Below are 22,515 nucleotides of genomic sequence, written 5' to 3'. Positions count from 1 at the left end.
TAGCAGGGTCAGGAGGGCCTGGGCACACTCGCTGGAATAAGAGATTTGATAGGCTGGCCTAAGCTTCCCATTGCCACGGATCAGTATGTACTGCCTCCCCTTTTCCTGCCTGGGCTGATGTAACCCACTGGAGTGGCAAATTACACCAGACCTACAGCTGTAGCCCGACATTATGATTAATTTGATCAGTAATTTCTCCTGTTTTTCATTTTAATCGCCGCGACCATTCTGCTGTGGCAGGTCTTTCAGATCTAATTAAGATCAATTCCGGTGTAACAGACTTGGTGCGCCTTTACCCCGTCAAATCCCTGAGCTCTCCGGGCGTGGAGAAAACCCGCAGCTCCAATCAATCAACTTCCAGCGAAATCCAGCGCGCTCCTGCAATCAGCCCATTAACGCACTTAAGCAAATTTCATAATCCCCCCCTCCGCGCCTCCTTTCATGTCTATTTGTCATCACTTTGGTGGCTACTTCAGGCAGCCACAGACTGCATCCAACATCACCTTACACGTTAGGGAGAGAGAGTGAGACGGGGGCGGCGTAGAAAGTTAAATCCTTCCTCCATTTAAGATAATTAGCTGCAGTAATCTAAGGCCAGACCTTATTGACTAATGGTGACATGATCTGTTGTGGCAGGATTTGTATTCTAACAAGCATATTAATGAGGAAGGTAATGAGTTTTGTCACACAAATTAAAAAACAGAAAAAGCTCAAGGGACGTAATGAGTGCTTCGGATTTCCTCTGTGCGAGTTTACAAAGAGCATCACACACCTCCCCTGAGAAACGAGCTACAATGAGACATTAATTGGAACATAATGAATGTTTGTCTCTAAGCAGCTTGGCATTATGTTTGCAGCAAATAGTTAAATGGCTGAGTGATCCTACTTGTCTGGATAATAACAGCAGGAAATAGGGGTGTTATCATTGTATTATGGTAATTACGACTGCACTTTAGCGCACAGGCCAAGTCCTCTGGGTGAAGAATGAAAACCGTGAAAATGCCCTCCTCCGCTGGGTTTATTTTTAACATTTTAAACCATAACCAAAAACTGGTAGCTGCTTAGAACTGCAGCTGCAGTTAAAAGGCAAAGGTTATTACTAGAGCATAATAATGTGTGGGTATCAGTTTAAATTAATATGTTCGTGAGTGGCGTTAATGTTTTTTGTACATCTCCCATGTCGTCATTAAATGGGGCTATATTTTGGAGTCAAACACATTGTATTTAGCTTCTTAATGCATAGTGGCAACTTTTTCCTGAAAAGGCAAATAGGGATGACTGTGTGTTTACACTGCAAAAACACAAAATCTAACCAAGTATTTTTGGTCTAGTTTCCAGTGCAGATATCTTAGTACACTGAAAATAAGACAAAAACTCACCAGTAACCTTTCAGCTTTTTATTATTATTAAGAAACTGACTTAAAACAAGCTCCTATGTTCTGATAAAAAAGTTAGACTTGTCTTATTTGAAGTGTACTAAGACATTTGCACTAAAAACTAGACAAGAAATGCCATGAAAGAGTTTGTGTTTTTGCAGTGTTGAAAGTTGAAGAAGTCATCTCTTTGGTGGCTACTACAGGTGAGAACTGCCACCCTCCACAGGTCTGGTTCAATTTCTAGATGCCTGAAGGTGCCACATTCATCTACTCAAAGTGTTCATGGTATAGTGTTCGAGAGATGGACGTGTTTTGATGAGAAATGTGAAAAATCAAACCAAGATCAGAAGGAAAAGACTTTATGAAGCTGCTGAAAGAGACTCATTATTCACAGTGAGATTAGTCCTGTACCAACATGGGCTGAAAGGAAACTCGGAGAGGAAGAAGCCTGGAGACATGTCTTTTGGTCTGATAAAACTAAAATAATAAATATATTTTGCCATAATGACCAACTTTACTTTTAGGATGGAATCTTGTGAATACCACACCTAGTGTGAAGTTTGGGGGTGGCAGCATTATGCTGTGGGACTGGCTTGTTGTGAGTAAAATAATCTGCAAGTGGAACTAGCACTTTTGTTAATCAAATGAATTATTTATTTAAACCAAGCTCTAACGACTTGCTGAAAAGTCACAAGCTAGTTTTGTCTTATTTCAATATATTTGCACTAGAAAATAGATGAAAATACTTGGTAAGATTTGTTTTTTTAATTTCACACTTAATTATCCAAGACTTTTATCACTGTTTATTTTGGGATTCACAATAAATACTAAAATCTACAACTTCAAATAAAATCAGTGAAATTTTTTTTTATACTTTTTGGATTAAAATTAATAGCTTAGATCAATGAATTAGTCGATAATTTAATCAACATCAAGAAGTCGTCAGTAGCCTCCCTATGTAGGACTAAGCCTCTACTCTGAGTTTCCAATCATTGACCTAAATGTTGTCAGGAGGTGGGGCTGCAGGTTAAATTTCACTGCTTTGAAAGTGTCCTGAGGCCGCGGCCTGTCCTTCAGCGAGCCTCTCGCTGGGTGACACTCTCTTTGGCAATCGCAGCAATGACCCTGAGAAACTAAGCCTTTTATGACAATTCTGCCTCTCCCACACACAAACACACCCCATAATCCTATTTGATGAGGCAATATCTTAATGACACCTGATGTGGCCTCTTCACCCCCTAAAGGGAGGTCTGTCCTCAGTCATCATAATCACCCACCATGTTGCTTTTAAAAGAAAACCATCTCTAAAAAGCAAAGCATGTCAGGCAAAACTTCCTCAGGTGGATTCCAAGCACATCAAAAAACTCAGACGCAGCTGGTGGACCATCTGCTTTTTATGGCTTTCTGCTTGTTCCATCGCAGTTTGAATGCGCTAATCTGTTATTTTGGTCACTCAGACTGGATGGTGCGTTTAGCGCGATGTAGCGGCTAGCCTTTGGAGCCCATTAAATCCAGAGGCTGTTTTTCCTGCTGAGTCTCACCAGGCCGTGACAGGGCCGGAGAGGGCTGCAAGGGGAAACAAATAGCCCAACTCATCCCAGCCATAAAGAAGCTCGCACCACAACCCAATAAGGGTCTGACGCTGATGAATGTGACCGGGGACGGAAAGGCGACCCTGGCCAGTTTCCACCAGAAATGAAACCACAGGGATATAAAATAGGTTATTATGGTCACACAGTGACAGGCAGACGCACAGCAGGGCAGAGATGGATGGACAGACAAAGTGACTAAAAAGAAGGCTGAGGAGGAAGAGCAGCAAAAATTACAGGGCGGATTAGGCCTAAGGATTGATTACGTGAGGAACAGCAACATGAATATGTGGATCTTTGATTGTGAAGTTCAATATCCTGAAGTGGATCAACAAAATGCATTGTCTACTAGATCCATATAAACACTTGGAGAAGCTACCACTCTCCACTTTAACAGGCACTTGATAAATAACTAGTGGGGAGTGAAGAGTTGTGTTTATTACTTGACAAAATTGAAACAATGACAATGATGCTATTCAGATGTTCACTTCAGTTTTAGAGAAAAGTTTCCTTTGAATAAAAATCACCTGTCTTTATAAAATTATTTCATACAGAAATATTTAATTTACTGCTGCCAATCTGCAGCAGCTCTAAGGAAAAAGTCAGGCTACTAGCTGCACAGTTATCAGTTATCACAGATAAATAAAAACACACATTTCTAAATATTTAATTAATGTGTCTAAAATCCACATTCTGAATATATTTATCATCCGATATTTACTGGAGAAATTCTAAAAAGCTTGCATGAATCACAAAAAAAGCTATGTAATAAAACAGTAATGCTTTCCTTAATTCTTGTTATTCAATAACATAACTCACATAAAATGGTTACTTCAAGTTTATCCCGACTTACCCACTACAACCAACATGTTAGTGGTTAATTGTCACTAATAGAAAGCGATGTCTCATGTCACTGTGTCCATATTTTCCTTTAGTCTAATGGGGATACCCTGATCAGGATTGTGTTCCCTGAAACTGATCTGAGTCACTTAAAAGTAGACATCTGTCAATACCAAAATCTGATACAACACTAAAGCTAATTTAACACTCAGAAGATGTAAAGTGTTATAAAATCACGTAGTACACTTAACCAATATGTTTTCTTCACAGTGACAGGAGTTTTTATAGGGTAGCTTTTTGTTTCAACTTGGTGTAACTTGGCACATACAGTAAAAACTCTTGTCTTATTACTAATGACAATATTTTGCTGTGCTTCACACTAGGCAGTTTCTTCCGTTTTTGCAATTCTGTGATTATGGAAATTCACACAAAAACAACAGATTCTTCCTTTAATTAAAGCTAACACATAAATCTGAGTGTATTGCAAATTTTATGCAAAACTGGTCAAAAATCTTGGGTTTAGTGTTGTATTTCTCACTGCCTCAGTTTTACTGGATGTCAAGTTACGGTCCATTATTGATATGGTGAGTATCAAAATCAAGCTTTATAAGTTATTTAAAGAATAAAAATGTTTGCATGTCCAATCTGTCTGTTATTTTTTCATCATCTTTTTTCTATATGTAGATTTTGGAAGGAGTTTAATGAGGAAAAATATATATTTAAATATTCCTAAAGTAGCTTTGCAAAATAAATGATTTTAAATGCAAAAAAATAAAAAATAATAATCACAAAAACAATCGTGAAATCCTAGAGAGACTTGTTAGGCTAACTTTAGCATGTTTCCTCTCTGTTTTGATAGGACTTGATGATAATTCAACCAGTACCATTTACTTGTCATTGCCTATTTAATCGATCGTGTTTTTACAAAACTTGCTGAATAAGTTGCTCTCCTGTTTCACTGACATAGCACTTTGCTTTGAACATTACACAGGTGAATGATTAGCATTTCAGCTGCTTTCTGTGCAGCATGGACAAGTATTTGGGAAGCGGAGCAGGATGAGACAGACAGGGAACCAACACAGTCCTTTTAATTGTAAGCATTATAGAAATTGATGAAATTGTGAAAACCCCCTGGATTGTTAGGGTTTCAATTAGACTATTAACATATTAAATTATTGTGCCAGGTCTATAATGCATCTTTGGAAATCATATACACAAAACTGCAATCCTTTTTAAAACTAGTCATGTATTTTGAGTCAGCACTGCTCCCTGGTGTTGTGGCAAATGTAAAAACACTCAGATAAGGTTTCTTCAGTGACTGCAATGTTACTGAAAAACCCTCAATTTGTTTGAACATTTTCTTTGTAGAAATTCAGATATTTATGTTTTTGGAGAAAGAGTTTTTTTCTGTAATTATTAATAGCTAGAAAATGTAAAACATAAATTCTAAATTTTGTAGGAAATTTGAAACATACCTGGTTTTGTTCTTAACATCAAAGCAAGTACCAGGGTTCTTTGTAGCTTTGATAACAGCAGTCAAGTTGCATTTAAATAATGAAACAATGCTGTTAAAAGTTGAATGTGGCTTTCTGTTTGTGGCACTGATTCTGCCATAAAACTAACATGCAGCGTTGTTTCATCAGTTTATGTAAACGATTTCACAACATAATTCACATCTAAAGTTTAGAAATGCAAACAAACAGCTGATTTGCTCATATTGTGGCGAATTTCATAAAGATTCTTGTTATAAAGCTATGAGTGGATGGGGACTCACCGACAGCGGTATGGGCGGAGTGACGGGGGAGGGAAGGCTGCGAGCCGGCGACTGGTTGGGCCGGTGTGGCGGGGACTGCTGCGGGTGTCCGGAGGTGGAGGAGCAGGTGGAACCTGGAGATGGTATAGAGGTGTGCTGCTGGCTGGGTGGGGTCATGTGATGCTGGGTTGGCAGCTGGTTCTGGGTGTGGGAGTGGGTCTGTTGGTGATGGTGGTGCTGCTGCTGCTGTTGTTGTTGCTGCTGCTGCTGCTGGTGGTGCTGCTGCATCTGCTGGAGCTGCTGCAGGTGCTGGAGCTGGGAGTTCAGTGATGAGGTAGCTGTTGATGAAAAGACAATGGGTTGATTTGTGCGTCAGATCTCAACTTTCACGCGTGCAGCACAACAAACTCAAATAAGCTTATACACTGACAACCTGAAAACAAGTGTTTTAGCACATAAAAAGGAAGACCTCATTATTTGAGGAATATTCCGACACCTCAGAAAGATGTGGAGGTGTGGGTGACCAAAGGTGAACAGTGAGAGACACATGTAAATTGCATGGAGCCACAACAAGGTCCTCCAGGGTTTTTAGCCTGCATGAGAGAGAGAGAGTGAATTTAATTTAGCAAGTTGGAGGACAAAGCCCTTCAGCCTGACTGATATAACTGCTCTCTCTGGAGCCAAAAGTCATCATTGTTATATGGAGAATGACACAATCTTTGGTTTAATGGCTTAAAACCTCATAAGAAAGAGACATCCATCTTTTCACAGAGAGTTCAGAAATAAACCCATTAACTAATTGGATCCAATAATAGCATTCCAGTAAAAAACTAACTTACTCACTTCAGTGCTTTACGTTTTGAAGTGGTTTCCGAAAAAAAGGTTAACCCTTGTGTTGAGTTCTGGAGCAAAAACAGTGAATCTCCATATATTCACAGGTTTTTCTGTGGAACTAAACTACACATTTTGTGCACAATGTTCACCTAGTAATTGATTTCTTTTTTGTCTAACATATCTAAAATATTCTAAAGTAAATGCATCTTGGGAAGCTGAAAAACCTTGGCTGTGCCCAAACAGCTCAGCTCAAAGAATCCAGAAGAATCCAGAAAATGGCAGAGAACCTGAAAGTTCTTGGAATATAAAAGGTGAGATGATCCTGAACCTGTAAAGCTAATTTTCAAATTTATTACAGCTTCTCCAATGTAACTACCAAGTCAAGGGAGAGATATTCAGGTATTTACCAAGTCAAGTCAAATGACTATTAAGATTCTCTCATTGCATGCACACCATCTAATATGCCTTTTACTGAATGTAATGACTATACAAACATAAGAAGAGTTTTGAACAGCTGTGAAATATTTTAAAATATTTATCAGGTTAGAAATATAAATATGCATACAAGACAAAAGCAGAGCTGTACAATGTCTCAAATCTCAGTTTTCACAGCAGTAGCAACTTGTGCATAAGATTGCGTGAAGCCAATATTTGGCAGTAGATTATATTTCCTGAATACAAAGTCCATATGCCAATTACATTTTTGGCCTCTTGAACAGACTTTTCATTACCCTTGATGCCGACACCTGATGTAAATGTTTTATGGTTGAGATGCTAACGCTCAGGAAGTGTGGTGGGGACACTGAAATGTAGAAAAAGAAAATATCACAGCTGTGTATTTTCCTGCACAAACATTCATTAATGTTTAATTTTAGCCAAAATGAAACACAAGTGTGTTTGTAATGACATACTCAACACCTGGCATACAAAAAAAATTAGAGCATTTTCTTCTCCATTCTCTGGATTTCTAAAATCATAAGGAAACTGTAGAGAGCAGCATTTAAAATTGGGAAAAAAAATATAAGATTGCAACACTACTACTAAAATATGCAAAAATATTGATTGCGATTTTCTTAAGCTCAACAGAAAAGTGGTAAGGCCATTTTTTCTTTCCTCTTTCATTGGGAATGATACCAATATCTTTATGCATCGCATTAATAAAGTTGATATTAAAATAAGCAAGCAAACACCGGTCTACTGAAGGTTTTAGCTCTGAAACTATAACCATCACAAACACATCACACCGTGTTTGTGATGACCTTCACACCGTTTTTGAAAGTCTCTGTTCAAAAGATTGACCCTGCATGACGGATTGAACAATTGATTGAATGAAGATTTTTGGAAAATAAAAGCTTGGATGAGAGCAAATATTACCTCTGTTATATGATATTTTTCAATATTATCACTGAAATTTCTGTAATTACATTCAATTCACCAGAAATGTTCCAACAAACCTTGGATCTCCTCTGCTATAACTATTACTCAGATTAATGGATATTTAAGCAAAAAAGTAGAACGGTATCTACTATGAGTATAAAAAGATGAGGTTCAGTTTTCATAGAAACTACAAGATTGAAAGGATTCAAACTATCCCAGTAAAACAATGAAACCGAAATAACAAAATAGAACAATTTATGACCTTGTCTAACTAATCAATAAAAATATGTTGTGACTTCTATTAGTGGAGTTTATCTTTCTTTACCTGCAAAACCTCAGTGTAGAAACCTTGACTGAATGAAAAGTAGAGCCTTTATGTTGAACAAAACGTTCCTTCAAACAAAGATTCATAAAAACACGGCGAACAATCAGAACTAGGTCTCGCAGTTTAAAATAAAGATGGAGGAAGAAACAATAGCTCTGAAGAGCGCTTCTTAACATCTATTGATAAATGCAGCCTTGACAGTGCATAGTCAAGATTGCATACATACAGAATCAATGCACTTAAATAATTTAAGTAAGCTTGTCTCATAAAAAATGAATAAAACATCAGAGCAGACATGTCTTTGATTAGTGGGGTCACTTCTACTCCAGGACAGGCGTGGATGAACATTTGATGAAGATCAGATCTCTCCACACTCTGCAGAAGCTCAGCCGAAGGAAGCTGGCATCTCTCGGCCAGTAAACAGCGCACTTTTATATTTCTTCTACCTCCTGACACATTGACACCTCTCTCACACCCCCACCATGAATTATATATCAACCGTGCGAACAGCAAGAGTCCAATTCTCGCTTGAAATGTTGGGGCGAGTTGTCTTGCGAGTGCCGAGCCCCTGACAGGACCCGCTCTCTTCCTTTGCAACTTTGCAACGACAAAATGTTGAGACCCCCATTTAAAGACAGAGCGAAAGAGAACAAAGATGGAGAAAAACAAAAGGGGGGCAAAATGAGATCTCTGTCAGAAAATTATTGAAACCAGACGAAGATCAAAGACGATTGAAGAATTTCCTGCGGCACCAACCATTACGCTGAGGAACAAGAGGCACAACAAAAGAATATGAAGCAAAAGAAAACAAATACAGAGGGAATATGGAAGAAGCCCCATGTGGCCTTATTATCAGGGCTACACTGCAGGTAACTATATTCTTTAACAGCAGTGCTTTATAAATTCTGTCATCTTGTTAAGACTGTCAGGACCACTGACCCTCCGCTCCTTCCTAACTGGCCAACTGGCATTCTGAAGCTCATTCTTTTAACCGCGTCCGTCTGATTGCTCTGCTTGAGCACATAATCCAAACGGCTTGTCTCAGTTAATTGTTTGTGCTTCTTCCTCCAGCAGACACAGAGCTGAGGATGAGAGTTGGAGCTGCGCTTATAATGGAGAGAGGCCAAGAAGGTGCTGTGTTCCTATAGTGCTCATTATATCTCCCACTGCCTCTTTGTTGCGTTTCATATTCACCAGAAGTCGTGTGCTGCACCGCGAGTGGCGCTCCCACTTAGTCACCATGCCTGAGGTGGTGGAGGAGCAAGGGATTCTCTTTCGCTGTTGTCACTACTTGCCATATTTAATGCTTGTAATGAGGAGAGGGTGAGATCGCTCTGCTTCGTGATCAGATACAACCTGAACTATGGCTTTTTGTGCCCCATTTAAATATTTAACAACAATCAGCTGAGACAGAAGCGTAAGGCCTCCAACCTTGCTGCTTTGAACAACCATCAGCCATCCCTCTTTTATTTATTTTTTTTCTGTAGTGCCACAGAAGAAATCAACTGTTATCTTTGACTGTCCTGGCCCCGGGTTCTGAAGTGCTGTAGGACGAAAGAGACTGATTGTCAGGGGTGCTAAGGCTAGGTCAAAGCTGGCTCGTTCGTCAGACAAAATGCTATTTTTGTTTTCTGTGTGGTTGAGAAGTGAGATGGTGGAGAGGGGGGGTCTCTCATTACAAGCACTATGTCAGTATCCCTGCCAACCATCCTGGTACAGCGCTTTAGTCTCTGGGGTTCATTCACACACGGCTCTTTGTTCCCCTTACAGTGCATTACATCTCTGCTCACAACTATCCTCTATTAGTTATAGCTTAATGGTAAGTGGGCTTGAATTCAGGATCTTTGAATATGCAACTACTTTTAAAATGACATCCAAGTAAACTGAGTGTTCTTCAACTTTGCACTTAAACACAATAATTAAAGGCGACCTCTTATGATTCCTTGAACAGGTTAAGATAGGTTTATTGGCGTACAAAGCATGTTCATTATATGTTTTTAACAAAATAATAAGATTTTAGTCTGGCCTGTTCGGCATATTTTGAGTTTCGTTCAGAGCAAGTTCTTTTAGGGCTTCTTGCCACTTTAAATCCAAATAAGCTGCTGGCCACAGCCCCAACTTACAGTTTACACTCGCAAGGTAGCACTGATAATGCTTCACTTTCACATTCTGTTCACAAACAGAATAACAATTTCTTGAAATTGTTTGGTAAGGAATCTCTGCTCACTGGAGAATTTTCTCAACCCATCAACAATGTGGCTCCAACTCATTAAAACTGTGAAACAGCCACCAATAGAAAGTTCTGAAGCAGAAACTATTTTTAAGATAATCAGTAGTGAACAGTTAACCGGTTGTAGTGTGTGAATATTTGACAAGACCCTGTCAGATCATATTAAAGAAAAGTATTAAAGGTCACATTTATGATCCATTTAGAAATGCTAATCATCCTAAAGCGCTTTTCTGGTCATTTGTTGAAGTTGAAATATACAAGCAGCAAACAGTTTAATATATAGTCTTTCTAAAGAGAAAGGTCTGCTTGGTTATCATCGTGTAGTCCTTGGAAGATCCCGACCACTGCAGCATGAAGAGTAACTGCAATGTCATATTAATTACATCTGCACAAAAAGACTTTGACTGACTTTTATTTCGTCAAATAGCAAACATTCCATGTTCTATGATGAAGAGTCAGAAAACACATAAACAGTCCTCTCATGTTGAAGGAATTCAAGCTATCTGGGCTTCAAAAATGAAAGCACAGCTTACAGACCTTGGAGCGAATATATTAGGTTCATGGGAACGAATAAAGTTTCTAGATTGTTATGGTACACATATGCATGAATGTTTACTTCACATAAAGGCTATGTTATTGAGAGCAACTCAGCATGAATATTAATTTAAACAGGAGTGGAAAAATGTTTTTAAAGTGCCTTGTTTGACTGGAAGAACCAAGAGCAATAAAAAAATAAGAGCCATGCACATTAAGAGGTTGCGGTCAAGTGTGAGGAGTTATTGGGATTGCATTGAGTGACCCATCCTGTATTTTTAGGAATTGCTCAGATCTAAACATGCCTGTCATTCTCTAATGAGAAAGGTAAGCGAGGACAAACAAGTTCCCCATTACTGCTCTACCTCACGTTCTGCTGAGGAGTCCATAAAGCTGTGTCTCAATTGCCTTTTCAGTGAGTCACACTGATAATTACTCCACTGGAGATAAGGAGATTTAGACTCTATGAGATCTGGTAATTATGAAGTTGGTCAAAGGAAGGTCATTTTTTACTCTGCAGACTAGACCAGAGCAGTGGCACACTAATGAGAGAGAGAGAGAAAAAAATGCTTCTGCACTCATGTTTTTTTTGTTCAATGTTAGCTTTTAGTACAGAGGTCTACCATCTTTAATATTAAAAATAGTCTTTGTCCTTTTTAAGATTCACAAACATTTTACTGTAATCAGACCAGAAATAAATGTATTAAGTAATGGTGTCTTGACAAATCAAAGCATTTTTAAACGATGCAAACTTAATTCTCAAGACCAAAATAAAATCTACACTCCGTTTTCATGTCCACGACTTGCAAGCAATATTATAGGCCAGGCATTTTACTTTGTTGATCTAAAAAATCTAATTGCTGCAATGTTTATGGCCAAGTTATGTGCTCACTCACTGAGGGAGGAAAATTTCCCAGTTGGGACAACAAAATGTTTTATTCAATTGCTTTCCCTGCCTTTATAAGGGCCCGATCACGCAAAATCCACTTTTTTTAGTCCTTAAATACATTTTATTGTGTACTCTGAGTCTCTAGAGTGTATAAAAGTTGAATATAGTCTCCCGCTGTTGTCTAAACATCTTTATATTCAGTTCATAGTTTTCTCTATTCCCTATTACATTTTTTGAGGTCATAGTGTTTGCTGTTGAACAGCTAAATAAGGTTAACCAATTCTGATAATCCACCATTTTTAGTTTGCACAGCGTATTTTTTTTGTTGTTGTTTTTTTTTGTCCTAGATCATGTTTGGTTGTTGCGTGCATTTACCCACACAATTCATTACATGGTCCATCAGCATTGGAGCTTCTTCCAAGTGCCTGATTAAATTGTATTTTTCTTGGAAAAGAAGCCGCATCAGTGGGGAAAATCCTCCTGTTTGCATGAAGCACTTCAAGAACAAGTACCTCAGTGACCTCCAACATTATCAAGAATTTTCAAAAAACCTTCCTTTAGTTGATGCTCAGTTTCTTTTGTGAACAAAATGACGAATACAGCAACATGGTAAGCTGCAAATAACAATAAAATGAGCCAAATTACAAATGAGAAATCAAAACATGCTAACGATAGGCTAGCACCTATGAAAATGATCAACAGAAAAATTCTTGGCATATCAACATAATCTTCAGGGATTTAAGACTGTAGCTGTATGAGTTGAATCACAGATATCCTTAGGGACAAATTATAAATCTATGCACATTTTAAGTGATGCTCTCTCCTATATCAGAAAAGCTCAGTTGAGCATGCTGGTGCAGAATAATAAGACTGTCCTGCAAAATCTCCAACTGGAATAAAGTCACTGTTGGAAAAAAAACAAAAAAACAAAAAAGACTACTGCAGCATCCTGAATGTAATTGTTGAGTAAGTGTAAAACTGATTTATTACCAATGTGATTTATGATAGTAGTGGGTCTACTGTGGTAATTTACTGTGCTTTAAAGCTACTGACTTTTCAAGTATATACATGCCACTGATTTTATTAACAGCAATGTAATATTGAATGAACAAATGCAGGAAATTATATGACTGATTGTTATAAGGGACAAGAAATTCTGATTGGAGTATCCCCGACATCACATAAACACTTTTAGATAAAAGAATAGTTTTTAAAATATTAGTTAATGTCAATTAATAGCAATGACTATAAAAAGTAAAATCAGAGTAAGAAACCTACCTATCTATATATCTGTAAGGAGTAAACCGCTCACTGGTAGGGATTCAGAGCTAATGCTTTCACAATGTGATGCAGGATGCAGGGCAATATCAAGCAGTGTTGTCGAATTCAACTCCGAGGGGAAGCATTTCAAAGAATCAAATCCTCTCCACGGAGTTGTTACACATACAAGAAAATCTCTGTGCACTTGATGATGTTGCCCTTTTGGTGTTGCTTACGCTCTGTTATTGATTTCCAAAGTGTGGCCCATAAGCTCCTGGGGCTTCCTGACAAAGTTCCTGGGGGTCCCAAGCAAACTGGAGATTGGTTTTCCTTAAGAATTTTGCTCCAGGAAGAATGTGTAAAACATGTTTCTGCTTTTTTAAACTGTCCGGATAAGAATTAAAGACTCCCATAATTTATTATTTTCTTAATTTCATTTTAAGTTATAGGAAAATCTTAATAAAAGACTCGAAACTACAGAAGGTTCAAAGTCAAACAGAAATTAGCAAATGTTTATTGGTGCATTCCCTGCTTTTAATTTCTTTTTTAAACTCCTGTTTTCCCCCTTTCATGTTATAATGTTTAATTTTTGTGACTCATAGGGTCATAAGTCTAGTTAATATATCTTGTAATTATAGTCAGATGTAAATTTTGATTAATAATGCTTCATCTAATGGTCATCTTTATGTTGCAATGAAAGTCTGATGACCTGTCTAGGTGAGTACCAATCAACCCTGTGACCTTGCAAAAGTAAATGCATGTCAACAATGGATGGATGACTGAAGCTGCAATCTGTTTTTGTACAAATCAGATATCTCCTCTAAACTTTTGGGATACAAACAGGATAAAAGCACTTTATCATTCTAAATCAACAAAAGAACAGAACAAATTTCCATTTTCTTTAGTTGTCTTTTAGTTTCTCACATCCCAAGCACACTTCAAAATCACCAGTCTGTAATTTTGAGAAACTCAGTGAGGGGTCTTTTGGCTTTTTGTCCTTCAGACTCCAGAAGGTGTTGGACTCCCCTGTTTTTTTTTGTTTTTTTTTTCTTCTTTAAAACGGCTTGTCTGCCTGGCGGGACAGACCGGGCTATTACAGTGTGTTCATGGTCCCATCATGTGTCGTCAGACCAAAGCGGAGGCCGCGAGTAAAAGCCTCATGCAAAATTTATGTTCATGCGGCTGTTTCAGTGGGTGGAAAAATCAATATTGCGAGCCTGATGCACGGAGATGACTGAGTGCTCTCTGACTGACAGTAAAAGCTGAGAGAGATTGAGCGGCTACATTTACTGTGCTAGAAATGGAGTGGCGTAGAGTTGCCCTAATAGTCTGGTTCAGCTCAAATTTGAATTTCATTGTGGATTATTTTTGTAGCAACTTGGATATTGAAGAGTTGAAGAATTACACCATTAGATAAAAAAATGGGGTTGTGAAAGTGCACAAAGCAAGCTTGTCTTCAAATGGTCTAAAACACATCTTGCATGTGGTTTTTGAGCAGCTACAGTGTTCAGTATTATGGGGTTATTAAGGCTTCCCTTCCTTCCCTTCTTGCGCAGATATATAAAATGATTGTAGAATAATCAAAAGACAATGTGGGTATGAGAGGGACATCACAGGCCTTTTGTTCTGTGCTGCTCCGCTTACATATGCTTTTGATAATGTACCACACACACACACGCACGCACACACACTCTCACAGTGCATTTGGGAAGAAATGTGAGAAAAAGAAATTCAGTGGGATGAAATAACCCCAAACAATGGGATTTGCTTTCCATTCTTCTGCCTCCATCTTCTGTCTTTAATTATTCCCTTTGGTTGTCTGAGGGAGCGTGTAAGCACTTTCACACAGCACAACATGCCCGGCAGCACAACACTGTCTGCCTTAGTGATGTGGAGACTTCTGAGTGACACTGAGCCTCTTGTGATTATTAATGCTGTTTAATACAACACAGAGCGAGCCACTATGACTGAGGGGGGAAAGAAAAACAGATTTCAGAATGCATGCATTCAAATGTGATGTGAATGGAATTATGTACTACATGAGCACTGCACTTCAGATACGCAATCCCCCACTGCTACATAAACAACGTGTTCGCCGTGAAATGAAGGATAATTTCTGCAGATGCAACAAAGAGAACGTGTGTGTGAACAGCGTGCCCGCTGTGTTTTGTACACAGTGTCTAATGGACCCTCGGCTGATCCTGGTGGGATCCTTTTGTGCCGGTTTAGTAGTTTCTTCCTGAATCGCATATGAGATATTTGAGAGCCCAGAACGATGTATGATGAATGAAGCGGCGTGCTACTTATACGCTTATCGTGCTCACTGACTAGCAACAGGTTCAGCAAGGGGCAGCGGCAGTAAATGAAATTCCGCACCGGGACAATATATCATCAAAAGAAATGTATGCGCCCCGAAACTTACAAGCCCTTCTTCGGATGCGGACAAGGTGCCTGACGGGGTGGGGGGAGGTGGAGGGAAAAATAGAGCGAGGTGGAGAGAGGGATTTTTTTCTTCTTTTTTTTTTGGTGGGATTTTGTTGAATCAGTCCTATTTTCATACCGGATGGTCTGTGTCTTTTAACCATTTCACTGCAGCTGGCAAATGAAAGCACCGGGGATAATTTCACAGTGAGAGCTCACTGAACAAAACCCCCCACGGTCTGTGGAGAAAGGTGCTAAGTCTACTTTATCACTGCGAATTACACTGGAGTAATTCAGCAAGCGGCCTTGTGGATGGGAGAAGGGAGAAGAAAAGGTTTTTCCCCCCTCCTCCTTCTTAGTAAGGATTTCTTCTGATCTGTAAGTAACAGATCCTTCTCCTGTACTGATGCCACAGGATCCATCTGTGATGTGTCTGCAGTTAGTCCAGAAATAGCACCCACGGGACGTACACGCTCCTCAGGCCTCCTGTGGGACCTTTTAAGCTGCACTGATACTGATAAAAGCCCCCGCAAACCTGCCCCCTAGAAACCTCGGCCATTAATTAAGGTAATTAGGCTCTGGTCAGCAATTAGTAACCACAGACTGCTTTTAGCGGCAGCTAAGGCGTCCCCACAGGAGAGGGGTTTGGTTCCATACCATCTGCTGACAAATGTCACCGCAGACTCTTTGGTTTCACAAACAGGGAACTGGAGAGCTGTGTTTAAAAGTGACCTCTGTATGATCCACGCTGCCTCCCAGACTCCCACAGCTTCACTGCAGCGTTTGTTCTTTGCGTTTCTTTGGTTCTTTTGTCTTTCAAACACAGAAGAATAAATTCTATGAAAATCCATAAATGTTGTACAGCGAGAGTGGGAAAAGGAAACACCAGGCGCACCAGGTATTGAGCAAAATTAAAACATATGGGCTGTGTAGAAAGTATTGATTAGAGTGTAAAGCAACATGGATTTGCTTGTATTATTAACTCCATTATGGATCCATATTGACATTATGTTGGTTTACATTATAATGTTTAATACTGGTATTTTAAAAATGAGAATAATAAAAATGCTAGTGGACATGTATTAATTACATAATACAAAATACAGATACTGACTTCCAACAAGTTAATTTTAAAATCATCATTATAAGCAAATATATATAATAATTCCCTTCTCACCCTCCGTGGGTGGTCTCTTTCAGACTCTGAGCTCAGGTCCTCTACCAGAGGCCTGGGAGCTTGAGGGTTCTGCGCAGTATCTTGGCTGTGCCTAGAACTGCACATTTCTGGACTGAGATGTCTGATGTTGTTCCTGGGATCTGTTTTAGCCACTGCTCCAGTTTGGGGGTGACTGCCCCGAGGGCCCCGATGACCACAGGCACCACTGTGGTCTTCACCTTCCAGGCCTTCTCCAGTTCCTCTCTGAGGCCCTGGTATTTCTCCAGTTTCTCATGCTCCTTTTTCCTGATGTTGTGGTCACTTGGTATTGCTACATCCACCACAACGGCTTTCCTCTGTTCTTTATCCACCACCACAATGTCCGGTTGGTTCGCCATTACCATCTTGTCTGTCTGGATCTGGAAGTCCCACAGGATCTTAGCTCGGTCATTCTCCACCACCTTTGGGGGTGTTCCCCACTTTGATCTCGGGGCTTCCAGTCCATATTCTGCACAGATGTTCCTGTACACTATGCCCGCCACTTGGTTATGTCGTTCCATGTACGCTTTCCCTGCCAGCATCTTGCATCCTGCTGTTATGTGCTGGACTGTCTCAGAGGCCTCCTTGCACAACCTACACCTTGGGTCTTGTCTGGTGTGGTAGATCTGAGCTTCTATTGCTCTGGTGTTTAGGGCCTGTTCCTGTGCAGCCAGGATGAGGGCCTCTGTGCTGTCCTTGAGTCCAGCTTTCTCCAGCCATTGGTAGGATTTCCTGATATCAGCCACTTCAGTTATTTGTCGGTGGTACATCCCATGTAGGGGCTTGTCTTCCCATGATGGTTCCTCCAGCACCTCGTCCTCTGTTCCCCATTGCCTGAGACATTCGCTGAGCACATCGTCCGTTGAGGCTTTGTCCTTGATGTATTTATGGATCTTGGATGTTTCATCCTGGACAGTGGCTCTCACACTCACTAGTCCTCTGCCTCCTTCCTTACGGCTCGTGTACAGTCTCAGGGTGCTGGATTTGGGGTGGAACCCTCCATGCATGGTTAGTAGCTTCCGAGTCTTAACATCCGTGGCCTTCATCTCTTCCATTGGCCAGCTAATTATTCCGGCAGGGTATCTGATTACTGGTAAGGCATAGCTGTTTATTGCACGGATCTTGTTCTTGCCAACCTTGATGGATATATATATATATATATATATATATATATATATATATATATATATATATATATATATATAGATGGTGACGACTGATCTGATCTGCTGAGTTTCCTTAAATGTAGGGCTGTTGTAAACGAATATTTTAGTAATCGAGTAATCTATCGATTATTCTTACGATTAATCGAGTAATCGGATAAAAAAAATTATAAAATGAAATATTGGTAAATCTGGCATAATACCGGTGTTACTATCAGATATCAATATCAGTCCAATTTTTCATATTTGAGCATCCCTAACAGTTGCTTTTTTGTAGTTTAGAAAACTAACCTGTAACAATAATAGCTCACTTTCTAAGTTAACCAGAAGAAAAGTTATAGAAAAATCTGAAATTATATTGAATTTAATAACAAAGAGGCAGGCTCACAAATATGCTTATAAAAAATGTCTACAATCCAGCTTTTAGTTTATGTATTCATCTTCAGTGAGTTTAATAGATTAATTAAACTCACCTTGCCACCTAACCTGTCACGCTTTGGGTTTGAAAATACGGGAAATGCCGCCTGGAGTGGGAGGAGAGGGCGAATGAACGAAGATGGGGTGGAGGGGAGGAAATGGACCAGCGGACTGACGAACCGTTAGACCGGGGGACGAACACGGGGGGAAGCAATACGGGATATTTACGACACCTTCACTGGTCACACTCAGAAACTCATCTACCAGCCATGTACGATGCGCTCCGCCACCCGTTTCTTCAGACCGGGATATGAAATTTATTGTGCGGTTCGTCGGTAAAGCTACATTTCCACGGTAAGCATCAGCTACTCAGCCACCCGCCCTGTTCAGGCTATCCGCTCACCTCAGCGCTCTTCCCGCCGTTCGCTTTCAACCAGCAGCCCCAGAGGAGAAATGCTGCCGTACTCCAGGCATTCCCCCAGTCATTTTAAGGATGCTTATTGGTTCCCCAAAAACGATAAAAAGTCGGGCATTATCATCAATCAATAAAATCCCCACGGGCCAATCTTGAAGATTGGACTTTATGCCGCTGAGACTTAGCTTTTGTCAACAACTCAGAGGCGGAAGTGAGAGCTCCGCGCAACGCAAATGAAGTCCCGGCCGGAACACGGTGCGCTAACTAATAAAACATAAATTAACAAAGCTTCGAGGCAGGTAAATTTTCCTCGAGGAATTTTAGTAATCGAGGTACTCGAATCATTCGAGGAATCGTTTCAGCCCTACTTAAATGAAAACATTTCAACCAGTTAGGAAATTAAACTGCATTGTTTGATAACTAGGATGAACTGGAATGTAGGTATGATTAAATTTATTTCTTTGTGTACATGCCTTGAAATGACATATCTTATGAATTAATGCTGTTTAAACAAACTGAAGTGAAAATGAGTAAATGTCACATCAAAAGTAACCATCCCTGTCCTAATGCACCTGTGCACTGTGAACTCCACACTGCTGATCACAAGATACACACACTATAGCTATCATCACTGCCATACGTATTAAGACATCCACAAAACCAGATGCATTTCCTTATGTTTATATCTATTAATTTTTCAATATGCCAAGATAGACGAGAAGATAAAAAATCTATGACAACAGCTTAACCAAGATTTGATTTATGAACAGGAATTTTAAAGGATTCCTAAAACTACTGACAAGTAGCAGTAATAAAACTATGTGACAGCTATGTGTGAAGGCAATGGGCTCAAATGACAGAACCAAAAAAACACAAGCTTAAGTAGACAAAGTTATTCAGCTATTTTATTTTGGTGAATTAATGTAAATCCTAAATTGTAGTTATTCTTCAAATGTGTTCCAAAGTCTGAAATTTAACTTATCGAAGCATACGGATAATTACACATAAAATTGGAAAGAACTGTTAAAATATTGTGAGAAATGTTCTAAAAACAAATATATGCTTTAAATCATTTACACTAAAATCAAAACAGAGTTGTGAGAGTTATAAGGTGGTAAAAGTAGAATGGGCTGATGAAAAAAAAGCTGAATACACACATTCAGCCTCATATGACAGATCATGCAATAACTCACATTACCCAGGAAAAGGAAATAAAGGATGCAGCTGTGCTCCTTTACACAATTTCACATTTGAAGCAGTTGGTGATAACACCATTTTCATTTCGGTTCAGTCCCATAAAATTACCATTAACATTACAGCTCATGCAGAACACAGATAAATGTAAAATGTCACCCGGTTCTGCCAGGCAGGAATTCCAGTTCCAGAAGATTACCATCTCTGTCTGCCTCCTCCCACTGCACCTTGTTCTAATATTTCATTTACAACATTTCATAAGTTCATTTTCCCCTCACTGACCATGTAAATCACAAATCAATTCCCAGTTAAAATCCTTGACTACAGATTGTTGCTGAAAGCTACTAGATGGCACCACAGGAACGAGGCAGACCTTAAGCAAATCATTTGGAAACACTGCGGCCCGAAGAGGAAAGCAAAAAGTGGGATGTAATACCGACAAAACAACTCCGGGGTCAAGCGGTCAAGCCATTTACTGGAGGCACTTTACAAGCACCGAAATATCATAAAAACAACATACCGATGTATGTTTTAATACAGAATTCAATACTTATCATTAGCTGGAACTTGGTCATTGGCAAATCTATTCGACAATAAAATGGCTCATGATAATGAAGAGATTAACTCTATTAATTATGCATGATTGTTATAGGGATACATTGTGAATATATCCATCAAATAACTTTATTAAGGAATCGTAGAATAGTTTTAGTGATTTTATGCTTGTTTATAATAGCGATTTTCCTATTAGGAAGAGGCCCGCTCCTGGTTTATTCTAAGTAATTTCTATATAACAGCAGGTTACAAAAGAAGTAATTTAGATGACTTTCGTTCTCTATACGTTCTTTTTTTCTTATTTACACACAGAATATAATTTCTGTCTCTCCAAAGCTTCCTTTTGCCATCTTCATTTCTGATCTATGCCAACCCGCAGTGGCTGGTTAGCAGTTTCAAGGTATACCTCTATGGAAAGCGGTTTTAATATTTAATAGCTAGGGAAACACTTTAAACCAAAAATCCACATATATCTAAAATGGCATTGTTCTTATCCACAATAAACATTTCAGCTCTCTCAAAAATTATCTTTCTAGAACAAATCAGGGCTTTTCAAATATCTAAAACTTATTTCTCACTTGTACAATTGTTATTCTAGATATGACATAATTGTTGAAAGTTTTTATCTCTACACGTAGGAATGTAAGTTGTGAGAAAATGTATTGCTAAAATGGAAAGAATAAATGGTACATTAAATGCTCAAATGGCTTGGCTTGATGACCAAGCTTAGCGTGCTACATAAGTTGAAATGTGCTATAAAATTAGACTAATCAGTAGGCTACAGGCTAGTCTGATTGGTGCCAATTTAATTATTGACAAGATGCCAGGTGGATACAAATTGACGTATTGTTGATATGAAACATCCTGCTGTTTTTCAAGCACTAAAAGCAATCAACTAAGAAGCGACCAAAACTACAAATGGTATGAAACAGCAGAATTAACATTACTGTAATTTGGCATGTTGTGCATGTTTTATGACAGTCTTCCTTTGGGAAACTGATGTAAATTAGATAAATAATTTGTACTGAACATTTTCTGATGTTTATTTCGTACCCCGTTTTTTGGGTGGGGAATAGGTATTATAGATACATCGCAAGTTGTTTCATTCTTTATTTCTAGTAGGTTTTACACTGGGATTTATTATTCAAAAATGAGTAATAAGGCTGAAGCTAATGGAAGTCCTTGGGAATGATCTTGACAACCTATGATTTCTGTAATTCACTTTAAAGAAACATGGTTATGTGAATCTGACAAATAATACCTGAGTGGGAAGCTCCTCGGATTTTATTCAAGATTGCATTTAGATATCGAATTCAAAACCTAGAATACAAGACTAATAAGACCTGTGCTTTTACCATATTTTTCATATAATGGGATAAATATGAAAAGCAAAAGACATGGTCCAATAAAAGCAGCTGTTGGTTATTCTGTACTCATTACTGATTCTTTAAGACAATTTATGGAACGTATAGTAACACCAAGTGTCACATGATCATTTTTGTTTTGGTCTTCAGAGTCCATTTAGAAATTTGGTTTGTACGTTTTGGTTTTCGTGTTTTTTGTATTTTTCCTAAATGGAAAACGTAAATAAACATAATTTTAAAAGATATAATTAAACAGTTTGTAATAAGTGATGCTACTTTATTTGAAAACCCAAAAATGTATAATCTGAGTTATTAAAAAAATATATAAATTAAGTTGCATCTTTTCGTTCTTGTGAACTTGACTTTCTTGAGTTGGATGTCTCATTAAACCACTATAATAAAGTGATAAGACATAAAAAAGCGTGAAATGGTGTTTTTATGGGTATGAAATCAGAGAAAAAAAGCAAACAATGGGGAGGCATTCTATAATTCCTATAATTGTTGTCAAATTCACCCTCCTAACTCTTGCAATACACATGGCTCATTGTCTCCTCGAGTAAAACCCTTTGCAATAAATGCACCGCTCTCTGTGTACACCCAGTGCAGACAGGCAGTGTGTAATGCACAGAGGCTGTCTTGTAGATTGTGTGTTTATGGCAGCAGGTTTGCAAAAAGCCTCCCTCTCTGTTTACCAGTGGGGGCAGATGTCAGGGTTTGCTGAGGAGCAGCAGAAACAGCCACATCTGATTAACAATATTATTGTTGTCTTCCACAGTGCCATGGA

The 22,515-nt window shown here is 38.9% G+C and overlaps 1 protein-coding gene across 1 annotated transcript in view; it reads right to left on the bottom strand.

Annotated features, from left to right (window-relative positions):
• The window catches only part of pou6f2 (POU class 6 homeobox 2), a 97,390-nt gene that overhangs the window by 33,752 nt on the left and 41,123 nt on the right, over window positions 1-22,515 (bottom strand). Inside the window, exon 7 of the mRNA XM_014984101.2 lies at window positions 5,580-5,896. Coding sequence (XP_014839587.2) covers window positions 5,580-5,896 — 317 coding nt within the window. The remainder of the gene's footprint in view (window positions 1-5,579; window positions 5,897-22,515) is intronic.

This window comes from Poecilia mexicana, unplaced genomic scaffold, assembly GCF_051168715.1.
Source record: "Poecilia mexicana isolate PSO_F unplaced genomic scaffold, ASM5116871v1 scaffold_20, whole genome shotgun sequence".
Classification (NCBI taxonomy): domain Eukaryota; kingdom Metazoa; phylum Chordata; class Actinopteri; order Cyprinodontiformes; family Poeciliidae; genus Poecilia; species Poecilia mexicana.
Note: the sequence above shows the minus strand (reverse complement) of the source record. Positions and strands in the feature narration are given on the sequence as shown.